Source organism: Onychostoma macrolepis, chromosome 05 (assembly GCF_012432095.1).
Source record: "Onychostoma macrolepis isolate SWU-2019 chromosome 05, ASM1243209v1, whole genome shotgun sequence".
Classification (NCBI taxonomy): domain Eukaryota; kingdom Metazoa; phylum Chordata; class Actinopteri; order Cypriniformes; family Cyprinidae; genus Onychostoma; species Onychostoma macrolepis.
In genome coordinates this window covers 27,884,305-27,897,015 of record NC_081159.1, presented here as the reverse complement: position 1 = coordinate 27,897,015, position 12,711 = coordinate 27,884,305, and the positions used below count along the sequence as shown (strand labels likewise).

Genomic DNA, 12,711 nt, shown 5'->3' with positions numbered 1-12,711 from the left:
TACAATTCCCATTATAACCATTAAAACCATTACATTTTCTATTTTGTTTTGGGCAGGGTTCTATTGGTTTTTTCAGCAGGGTAATACATTTCAGTTTTAAAGTTAGTATTATTATTACGTAAGTAAAATAAAACAACATCATGAAACTCATCACACTCTGAAACTCATTTCCTTTTCTGCTAATGTCACCCACCAAGCCCTTTCATTTTTGGGCCTTTCTTGAAAATAAGTACACAACACCCACTTTCATGATACAACCAATTGCTTTAAGATGAATCAATTCCTATTATTCCCTGTTACTCACTGAAAACATTTAGTTTGCACATAATTCAGAGTGCGATTTTGACAAACAACTACGAGTCCATTCAGTTTCAGGGCTTCAAATCATGAAATGATCCACTAATGTCAAAATCAAATCATATTTTATTTGCAATAAAAATATTAAATTACCCATTCAGCACAGCATGTGCTCCAGAGTGACCTTCATAAAAGCTGTGCGAATAAATAATGCAAGATTTTCCTTTAAACAAGGGACCAGATGTGAAGCACAGAGTAGTCTGGCTGTCTGTTAAATGGTGATATATGGAATTACATTGAGTAGAAAGCTAATTCAGCCTGGCATAGAGTGCACGCTGTTGCAGCCAAATGAACTGTAATCATATTTGTTCAGCACCAGCTACAGTCAGAGATCTAAGTTAAGAGTCCATTTTTCCAGAGTTTTTTTAACACTAGGTCTGGGAAAAAACAGCATATCCCAAACAGATGCACGACACTGAACAGGCAGACAATGGAAAACAATAGATGGGATGTGGGAGGACATTTCCTCTGACTTCTCTTTTGTTTGCCGTTCTGAGAAAAACTGGCTCTAATTCAGCCCTTGTAACGTTTTACTCATTTCCCTCAGCTCTTATTTTTCATTCAAATCATTAGAGAATAAGCACCAATGAGGCAACATATAGCAGCTCCAAAAAACACTTAAATCGTGCTTAAAATGTATGAATGTCATTGCATGAGATCTCAAATCATGTGGCATCTGCAAATCGACTTTTAGTGAGGTCAGTTCTCCTCAAATTCACAGATCTGTAATAACAGAGTAACCACAGGTGTAGTTCATCACATTAAATATAGGCACTTGTGGATTGAGAAACTTTGCCCTACACAGTAAGAGATTTGGACAGATAGAGGTTGTAGGGCTCAGTGTCTATCTAAATGCGCAAAGGCTGATGCTAATTAGGTTATACTTAACATGAAATATTTACACATGATTTTGCCTCACTAATAAACACTTTAATAATGCAAAACTAACTAAAATAAATGCTTTAAAATGCTTAGACTTTTTGAAGACTGCTTTTCAAACGCTTCATGTTTAAAATATTTCTTTATTGTTTTATTTATTTTAATAATCATTTTAATGTTTAAAATATAGCCTATTAGCAGAATTCATACAATTGAAAGAGAAAAGGCTGGTAGTTCAGCAGTGTAGCAATAAGCAAATGTACTTAGAGAGTGAAAATTATTAGGTAAGCTTCTGTAATACACCTTTGTTACTTTCATCTCCTTCATTAGAATAACAAAGCAAACAAATTTACATTATAATAAGACCAAAAATAACAGTTACAAAAACAAATGCTTTAAAGTTATAACCTTTAAATCCTTTGGTTTTGTAACTGCTTATTTTTAGCTTTTAAAAAATTCATAATAATTTATATTATTTTTATGAAACCACAGATGAATGCCATTTACAGACTTGTAAAGAACAAAGAATATTTGTAGTCGTTCTTATAAGCAGTTCTGGTTTGAAACAACTTCTGTTGTTCTCCCTTCTGTTTATTAATGAATTATTTTCTTTTTTGTATTTTAATTATTAATTATTTATTTATTTATAAATTAAATATTTATTATTAATGTATGCTGTCTGGAACGCATTGATAATGCTTCATAACCAAAAAGTGTCCAAATGCATCAGTCTGAACACCATGTGTAGTTTTATTATTTAAAATCTATTAATAATCATTCTGTGCATTTATTTCTTAGTTTGTACTTTGTTTTCTAATGCAACAACATTCGTGCATTTTTAAGTGTGGCACAAATGTTGCATGGTTTATTCCTTGTAACAGCTCAAAAAATAAGAGTTTTTTTCTTTTTCATGATACAACATTTGGAATGAGGTGTTCAACTGAACACTATTGACATGTAGCTACATGCAGGATGTTACCAAACAATAATTATCCAGCCATAAATGATGAAATGATGAAAGAGGAAAGTGTCTAGGGTGTGTGATGCACGGTCACTGCACCATTATTATCATTAATTTAACCAAGCTTCCTGTGTGGTTTCTGACCTCCTGAGGAGTCTGAGCAACTCAAGCAATCTAAATGCTGGGTTTAATCCCAAGCAGAAAGTTTTCATGCATACAAAACATGCTGGACAAGTAATATCAACCCATCGCAGACCCACAACATAACTTCATCTGTTTGTGTGATTATCTTTCTGAATGACCTCCAGTGATGGAGATGTATCTGGAACAGGAGAGGAGCTTTTACTAGGCACAGGCTTTGTTAGGTCTGTTACCAACTGCTCCAGGGCCAGCAGCTGCAGATGCTTCATGGAAAACTGGATTTATCTCACGTCGACCTCTATTTCTAAATCATGAGGATAAATGTAGCGAGCACCCCCCACCTACCCAGGTTTTAATCAACGTAATCGCTAAATAAAAGATGGATTCAATCAATGGGAATGTGAATGGCACCACCGAGCAGCTCATGTGATTAGAACAGGCTCCTACAGAGATTTCCAATCAAACGTGTGAGGCCACTCTGACACACAGTCAGTTTTGAGACTTAAAGGGACAGTTCACCCAAAAATGAATGATTGCAAAATGATTCCGCAAACCATCTTCATTCGTGTTCTATGGAAGAAAATAGCTGTATGGGGTTGGAGTGACATGGTCGTGACTTTCATTTTTTTTTTTTTTTTAGATGTGCTTTCCCCTTAACACTGATTTTGCCACTTGAGTCAAACTAAAATGCCAAGTATTTTATAGTAAGTGAACAATATACAAATGCATCATATTTACTAGTTCCACAGTAAATAATCATAAATATTAAAGCACTGCATAAAATCTATAACTTTATCCTCAATTTCCTACATCAAGATCAGTTGCTCACCCCAGTTCTGTCTCCAGAAGAACTCCAGGGTCTTCTGAGAGGCAAAGTGTTTCTTCACTGAGTAATGTATTCTCTGGATCAGCATGTTAGATAGACCGGCTTGTCTCAGCAGGTAAGCCTGGGTAGAAGTGTGACCGAATGGATCCACAGCCCAGCCAGTCTTGGGCTTCACGCCTAACAAAAAGGGGAGGAATAAGACACAGTATTACGTACTAAACACACTAAAAGAGTGTAGTACTTTAAGTGCTTTCCACCATCACATGTAGTTAAAACGTAACATATTCACTCAAAAATGTTCACAGACGTTTTAGTATATAAAGATATAAATTATATACATATCAATATTGTTGATTATTATTTCTACTTAATGTAATGCATTATTGATGCATATAAATCAAAAAGATTCAATGCTATTCTTCTTTGTGTTCATTTACTGTAAACAAACATGATTTAACTGATTATTTGAGATTTAAATTGTTTAACTTTACTGTATTGACTGACAGCCATCAGAACAGTTATAGATATTATTAAGATACACTACCATTCAAAGGTTTATGGTTTTTTGAAAGAAATTAAGACGGATTAATATGATCAAACAGGGACAGCGAAGACATTTATAATGTTGAAAATGATTTCTATTTAAAATTAATTGTTCTTTTGAATTTTCCATTTATCAAAAAATTCTGAACAAAAAATGTATCACTTTTAAATTGTAATAATATTTCTGTTTTCACTGTATTTTTCAAATGCAGCCTTGGTGAGCATAAAAGACCTCTCTCAAAAACATTTTAAAAAATCATAATTATTTGAAACTTTTGACTAGTAGTGTATTTTAAACTGTAATAAAATTTCACAATATTATCACATGTATTTTTTATCAGATAAATGTATTCTTGGTGAGTATAAGAGAACTCTTCTGAACGGCAATGTATGTATAGAATTCTTTACCTATACTATACCCATATTTTTTGAAACAGCAAGGTCCCATTTTTTGTGTGGATAAAGAAAAAATGTATTCAGCACAGCTCTGAATGTAAACAGAGGCGATTCTCAGAAGGAACTCGTGGAACAGAGTGAACCACAGGGGACGCAGGTAATCTTGAAGGTCACATGTTCTCTGAAGACACCCGTGTCTATATTCATGAGCACACGGTACATCAGCAAACCTGAACACAGCTGCACATAGTTTTCCTCAACGTAACACTGGGTGCATGGCTTCATCAGCAAAACAAGTGTTGTTTGAAAGCCAAAGACTCACTGTAGAATCAGTCTCTCCAATCAATCTATATTTGAGAAGCGGTCCACAGACAGCTGAGATATCAGGAGAGCAGATGGCAGAGTGGATGTGTAGTAATGAGAGCCAGGGCTTTGCTCCATGTTTTAATACACTAATAATGAACACTGAAAAAAAAATCTCCCAAAGGTCTTTGAGCCAATACTGGAAGCATAAATATGTAGAAGAGCTAAAATTCCTTACAGTATTGCAGTTAAGAGGTTTAACATTCTGGGTTTCACAACCCACATCTGGAGCTGAGGCTGATTCAGAATTTAAATGGGTCTCAAACAAGATATTATTACCCAGTTTAACCTAGAACCGCCCACAGTCCCTTCCAAACTGGAAAGTTCTTTCTTGATCTAGCAAGTTCTAATCTAATTGACTGGCTTTATATAGCTTCTGTATCAGTCTGGAAACAAAGTTGCATTCATCTGTTTTTCCACCGGTATATCATATATACTACGCAGTTATGAAGAATACTTGATGTATTTTTGCTGTTTCTGTGACTTTTAGATTTGAAGTGGAGATATCGACCACTTTGTTGTTAACTTTAAAGTAACTGAATGAATGAAAAAGGGGAAATAATCGGGCGAGATGCAATAGATTTACTCACCCAAATTTCTCTCCAACCACTGGTGACCTTCAACTAACTGATCTATCAATGCAAAGTAGTGAGTGTTGGCTTCGTCAGGCATCACCCAGCCTCCTGTAGCCACCTCGAACTGACCGCTCTCTATCAACCTGCATTAGAGAAAGAGAGACAGTGAATGAAAGACAACCTACCTAAAGTCAACATGAAACTGCATTCACAACTGCATTTACAACTGATATTCCTACAGAGCCTTTTCCTTGACAGGCCATAACAAATGTAGGTATTGTGGCCATGAATTAAGAATTCGCACCCACGACTTTTTAGTTTGTGGTATGGCGGGGCAATTTTTTCAGATTTTCTCGATTCATTAGAATATAATGTTTTGTCATCATTTTTCTTTTTTTTTCTTTTTATTGAGGAATCACGGTTTTAAATAAAAATATTAGCAAACATTACAACTAGACACCTTGACAGTACGCCAATGTCAACAGTTAAGAAAAAAATGATCTAATCGCATGACGTCGCACCTGGTCAAACATGTCCATCAAGTACGTTTACATACAAAAAAACAATGGAAAAACAGCGTAGGGAATGCAAAAACCTGTAAAGAACCATGTTTTATATTTCTTGTTTGCATGATGGTGACAGGCTGAGAGGTGCTGGTATATTTATTTATTTATGCTTTTACAAAACATTTACTGGTGTTTCACTTTCAGTCAGTTTGAATTTAAATGGCCTTGACGCTTTGAGTTAACCCTCAAAACTGCTTTAGAGAAAGCATAGAGGAAGATTTTTTTCAGCACTCCGTGGAGCACTTATCACTCCATACCTACTGCATTCCCACTACATTGCAAGCTCTGCCCTAATGAGCCTCTTCCTGACGATGGGCATGATCACTGCCCATCATGCCTGGGTGTTCAGCATCTGCAGGAAGCAGTTATGGACCCGTGCCTGCATCATAGTTTGCTGCCTATGTCGTAAAGACAGTTGCATTTAGCAGGACTGGACCACAACAGGAATGTGTTTTGCAAGCAGATCTAACTTTGTGGGAGAGAGCTCAAAAGCACCGCACCTCAGCAGCTGCTGGTGCTTTTCGGGCTAAGAAAAAAAATGTGTGTTAGAGGTAGTCATTTAGCTGGACACCTGTTATCAAACAAAGTTGCTTGCCTTTCTTCAGACATGTTGGAGATGAAGTATCTCTTGCAAAACCTCCAACCTGAAGACTCAGTTATACTGCGACTGTGGCTTCCACGGAGGATGCTCACTCATATTCGTCTAGTGAAGAGCCTACATATTTGCTCTATACTCCTCAAAGCCCCCCACTCAGAATGTGAGAGGCGCTTCGATGTGGGGCACTGAGCTGCAGGGGCTTGTATTCCCTCAGTTCAGCTCACATCAACTACATAACTTCATTGGTATGTTTTTGGGTTTTTTTTTTATCTATCTGGTTGGAGCTGTGATTATCCACTAATATAGCACCACCTCTGGTGTTCATCCGGAATTCACAGAATCACAGTTACATGCGTAACCAGCGTTTTATTTCATGCAGATGTTTTATGTAGTATAGTGTCACTACATACAAGTATAAAGTCAGACTTGTTTTAGTTCATTCTGTTTTTGCTTCAAATTTGAAACAATCTAATTTAAATCAAAAAGTGCTCATGCTGCATGTCTGCAGCATCTTTGTTTGGATTGTGATGAAAATGCCATGGTTGCCTCCAATTTGAAATGGAAAAAGTTTACATTTGATTTGATTTGATTTGTTTCGTTGGGATTAAATTTCAGTTTAGTTTTGTTATTTGACACATTTCAATTTCACAAAGAAATGTGCAGCATTTATGAAAGGACACCTTTTCATTTCTAAATTTCTAATCGTTTTGTTGTTAAAAAATGTATTGTGAAATCAGTATTGCATCATGAGTTAAGTGAATCGTTGCATCCCTACCATGTTGTACTAATCTATTCCCAAGTTTTAGTTCAATCAAGGCTACTTTGTAATGACTCCATCCCAAATTTTATTTAAATCTTGGCCAGGTTGTACTAATTCACTCCCCGTTTTTAGTTAAATCAAGGGCTTGTTCTACCAATTTGTTCTCAAGTTTTAGTATAATTGTGGCCATGTCGTACAATTTTGTTTGAACTAATTTGTTCCCTAGTTTTAATTCAAGCGAGGCCACTTCATACTAATTCCCTCCGTTGTTTTAGTTAAATCATGTTCATGTTGTACTAATTTGTAATGCTACATACTAATTATCTTGTTTTTTCTCCCCGCATGTCATGTGCAGGGGAACATTAAAACATATTTTAAAAAATGTACTAAAAAAACCTCAAACAAAACAGCACAAAAAATGAACAAAACAAAACCAAAACAGTGGTTAAAATAAAATTATAAACAACTGAAATGATGTTTTTTTTGTTTTACCACAATTATATTTTTAAACCGAGAAATCATAAAAATATTAGCAAACATTACAGTTAAAGTCAAGGAACTATACTAAAGATAACGCAGTTAGCCATATTAATGTGCATGGTTATGACTGCAAAATAAACAGGTTTATCAACTTTTAAATAGTAGGAGAAAAAACAACATGTCTTTGGTTGCTGATGCCAAATGCTTGTTCAAACAAACTGATGATGCAAATTCGTCTGTCATATTGTAAAGTTGACTTAACTTAATCACTGTAAAAAGTGATAAGTTGATAAATTGAGGAAACCCGTTGCCTTAAAATTTTTAAGTAAATGATAATTAAAAAAATAAGTTAAGTGAATTGTCAAGTTCACTTAACTTTTTTTTTAAAACTACTATTCACTTAATAATTTTAAGGCAACAGGTTTCCTAAATTTTTTTAAGTTAAGTCAACTTATCACTTTTTACAGTGAGGAAACCCGTTGCCTTACAATTATTAAGTAAATAATAATTTAAAAAAATAAGTTAAGTGAATTGTCAAGTTCACTTAACTTTTTTTTTTTTTAATTATTATTTACTTAATAATTTTAAGGCAATGGGTTTCCTCAGTTTTTTTATGTTAAGTCAACTTATCACTTTTTACAGTGGTATATGTATAATATTTGAATTTAAGGCAATTTATGGGTCACCAGTTGTTGTCCAATGTAAAATCTGGGTCCTAAAGCAAAACCAGATGAGAACCACTTATTGACAAGTGGATGAGTCAGTTCACATCTGGAACATTTAATATCGTTTTATGAAGCGTTATGATTTTTTTTTTTACTTTAGAAATATGTGCACAGTAAAACCAGGAATGTATAAAATATATAAAGCATATAAAGTCAATTTTATGTCTTTAAACTAAGATAAGCAAAGCTTTGAAGAGGACAGAGTGTTTGCTAATGTTTCACCACAGTAACATCATCGACAGCTTTTCTTCAGGGTTTTTTACTACAAAGCACTTTCTCCACATATGCAGCTTTACACACAGTTACACACGTTTTAATCTTCAGATTTATTGAGTTTTGCCACTGCAAACTAATTATTTTCTTCAACAGACAGCAGACACCTTGGGTAATGGCATCCCTTATTATAAGTAGTGTTCTCCAGGCCTGATTGCCAGTCAGCAGCTTTTCTCTGTAATGCTGAATATTTCAGCTGCGAATCGTATAGCGTGGCCCTCTGGAGGCCAGTAATAAGAGCGGCGGTAGCAAAACCAAGAGCACTAGCTCAGCACGTAACTGACAGAAACTTTCAAAATTACTTTGAAAAATGGTCTGTTATTCTGGAATCAATCACTGGCTACAAAAATGAGCCACTGGGCAGCAGTGATTACACCCTTCATTAAAGTCAATGTGAAATCAAAAACCACCATATTCACTTTCTTTGTTCCTGAGCTTATTGTGCACGATTTATCAATGCATGATATGCAACCAAGTAAAAAGGATTACGAAAATCATTTTATGTTGACTTTGACCCTATTGTGAACTTTTCTCCATCATCGAAGACATACAGCAGGAATTTAGACCATGAAATATAAGTTTACCCCTTTTAGAAAGAGAAATTTGAGACTAAATGCTTCCTATATCGAGTTAAATGTTGAGAGGGCATGAAATTGAGGTTCAGGTGAGGTTAGACCAATCTGAAAATATGTTGACATGCTCTTTGATTAACGCATGAAATATTTGAAAAGTCTCATTCCCAATGCTGAAAATTAAATATATATATATATATATATATATGCCAGCATAGACTGGAATTTATGGACTTATCTGCAGTTCCCATTTTCCGTAACGCACTAAGCAGACTCCAGAACTCAGACATCTTGATTTATTCTGAAGATACACCTCCATGTATGTGGCAGTAAAAGAAATTGAATCATTATGCTAGACCTTGATTCGGCTGATATAAAATGAAATAAAACCTGCTCATGCCTGCCAAAAAACTTGATTTGGAGTCAGCCAAGGCCATCTTGGAAATAAACGGGGTTGGTGGGGGTTGTAAATGTTCAAAAGAATAGAGCTTGTTTGCTTCAAACTCTTTCTGTGCATCAAATCAATAGTGAATAAATATTGGCGTTGGATTTTTCATTTGGCTTCAGCCTTCACCTCAGGCAGTTTTGAAAGATGCTCTAATTGGAATTCAAACCCACAGCAGAAATGTTTATTACATTTCCACATGGCATTTGTGTCTTTTCCCAAGGCTAGCTCAACAGTGAACAACCAATTCTGGATATCTGACATGCATTTATAGCCCATCCTCCCTTGTGGCAGGGTTGACCTTGTAATCATATGTAAATATGTACTGATGGCATCTTTAAACGAATAACATTGATTAACTATACTTTAAATGGAATACATTAACACATTTTAGGAAATGTTCGAAGAGAAGCGAATTGTTATGAAAATAAATAGATACTAAAAACTACATTTCGTGTCATTATTACTTTTAAAATGGTATGTTTGTATCATACCAATATCTCAACGTAATTTTGTTGTTGTTTTATTTTTGTGCATAAACCGTCACCTGAGAGCTAGGTAATAAACAACAAACTTTGAGCTTAATTAAAATGGGACCAAAAGCACAATGGAGTCCTCCTCCACTCCTCAACATCTCCCAGTCTTGCTTACAGCAGACCTGTGTGTGAATGCCGCAATTAATGTATCCATAAATTACACCAACGCATGGGGATATATGGATATCAACAGCAGAGAAAAGCCTCACCTCCTGACAGCATCTCGTTTCTGCTCATCGATGTTGTCCCACCATTTGGAAAAATACGAGATCTCAGACCAGATCATTTTTCGCCGACTGTCTTCATGTAATTTCACCACCATGTTGTTGAGAATGTGTTGTGTCTGGTCTTTATAGTAGTCATCGAATGTCTTCAGCCAGCCTGAGCAGAACAACATACAAACTTGTTAATCTTTGACTTGATATTTAAAATGGTTTTAAAAATCTGAATTCTGTCATCATTTATTTACTCTCATGTTATTCCAGACCATTCTTTCTTCTGTGGAACACCAAAGGAGATGTTTAACAGAATGTTTAAGCTATTAAATGGGGATCAGAAATAGTGGTAGTCACCATTTACTTTCAATGTATGGAAAAGAGCAGCTTGAATATTCTGCTAAATATCTAATTTTGTGCTCAATGCAAGAAGGTAGTAGTATATTACACCTTTAAAGGGGTGTGAAACAAAAAAGCATTATGGTATCAGCATGTTCAAAATGATCTCAGAATCTCAGAAAGCTTGCAGTATTTGAGGCCAGAGACTAGCATTAAAATAAATGCTTTCCTTAACAGAAAAGATTAAATTATAAAGTGGAACATGATATGGGTGTCCCCTCTTACACGTATTGTTTGCAATTTATATTGACCACTTGCACAGGCAATCAGAGAGGACAAGACAATTGGAGGAATTACTATTAATAAGGCACAAAATAAACTTGCATTATATGCTGATGATTTATATTATATGGATATAAATTAAATATACAGAGAACTCAAATTTTGTCATTTGGTTTCAACCCAACAAAAGAACTTAAACATAAGTTGAACAAGTTGAACTATAATTTAATAAAAAATGAAAGATCTTGAACACTGGTCCTTGCAGATTGGATTTTAGCTCAGTAACTGAAAACATAAAAATAAATCCACTTTCGAGATTGTTACACTTTTCCCAATCACTCCCCATGGATATACCCCTTAAGCAGTTTCATTAATGGGATAAATCCATTTATAGATTCATTTGAAAAGGAGGAAAGCCAAAAATGAATAGCACTTAACAGGATAAAAGTAACATTGTAAGTCACCAATCTGAAAGACTGCCGCACAATTAAGATCACTGATGTATTGGTGTGATTGCAACGTAGAAACAAAATGAAAGAAAATTCAATGGTGAAAGTCGAGGGATGCCAGTTTGGGCTCTAATAGGTTAAAAAAAAAAAATCTAACTTCCAAAAGCAGATTCATTTTTATCTTAACCCACTAACTCAAGTGATAAAGGAACTTCATTTGCACAACTGAATTCAGATTTTGAATTGGGTGACACAATCTAGATTGACAAGGGACGATGGATCTTTACATTTACATTTAAATTTAGTCATTTAGCAGACATTTTAATCCAAAGCGACTTCAAAATCAACAAAAGATCAATGATATGCAAGTGCTATAACAAGTCTTAGTTAGCTTAACGCAGTACATGTAGCAAGGTTTTTTTTATTTTTTATTATATAATAAATAAAAGGAAAACAGGTAGAATAGAATAGAAAAAGAATAGAGCAAGCTAGAGTTAGAGGCCTTTTTTGCTGTTGTTAATTGTATAATAAATAAAAAGAAAACAGATAGAATACAAAAAGAATAGAGAAGCTAGTGTTAGTTTTTTTTTTTTTTAAAGAAAACAAGCAGTTAGTAAATGAATAGAGTGCAAGTCTAAAAGGGGGCAAGTTTTTAAGAATAGAATTAGAGTGTTACAGTTAGAGTTGTGTTTTTAGCCGATTCTTGAAGATGGCTAAGGACTCAGCTGCTGGGATTGAGTTGGGCAGGTCATTCCACCAGGAGGGAACATTTAAAGTAAAAGTCTGTGAAAGTGATTTTGTGCCTCTTTCGGATGATACAATAAAGCAACGTTCACTTGCAGAACACAAGCTTCTAGAGGGCACATAAGTCTGAAGTAATTAATTTAGGTAAAAGGGTGCAGAGCCAGTGGTGGTTTTGTAGGCAAACATTAATGCCTTGAATTTTATGTGAGCAGCTATTGGTAGCCAGTGCAAATTGATAACTTTAAATAATTAGTTTAAATAAGCTTTTTTAAGGAATGTCCTCCATTTGCACAATTATAAAGGATGGCAATACCGAAAGCTTTCAAACTTCCAAAGACAAGTTTGGCCTTGTAAACCAAGACCTATTTCAATACTTGAACAAGATGCTCAAATTAATCAAAATCGCACAAATTATTATACTGGGATACAAGAAAGTTACAAAAAGGATAGTATCCAAATTCTATGAAGTAATAAATAATTATAGGGGACATTCAACAGAATATATAAGATGAAAATGGGGAAAAGAATAGCCATCACCTTGACTCTTGACAAACGGAATAAAATATATATTACCCCACATACCTCAATAAGCTCAAAAATGTGCCGTGAGTTCTTTTGGAAGAACTTGACAGGACTGTTTATCACACCAAGACTTACAAACGGGTGCTCCCCACCCATGTTGGAGG

General features: G+C 34.9%; 1 protein-coding gene across 2 annotated transcripts in view; it reads right to left on the bottom strand.

Moving 5' to 3' along the window:
• Positions 1-12,711, bottom strand: part of man2a1 (mannosidase, alpha, class 2A, member 1) — a 52,215-nt gene that overhangs the window by 28,610 nt on the left and 10,894 nt on the right. For both annotated transcript variants that reach the window (XM_058775699.1, XM_058775700.1), the window contains 3 exons: positions 10,206-10,377; positions 5,057-5,184; positions 3,168-3,341 (listed from right to left, as the gene is read on the bottom strand). In XM_058775699.1, coding sequence (XP_058631682.1) covers positions 3,168-3,341; positions 5,057-5,184; positions 10,206-10,377 — 474 coding nt within the window. The remainder of the gene's footprint in view (positions 1-3,167; positions 3,342-5,056; positions 5,185-10,205; positions 10,378-12,711) is intronic.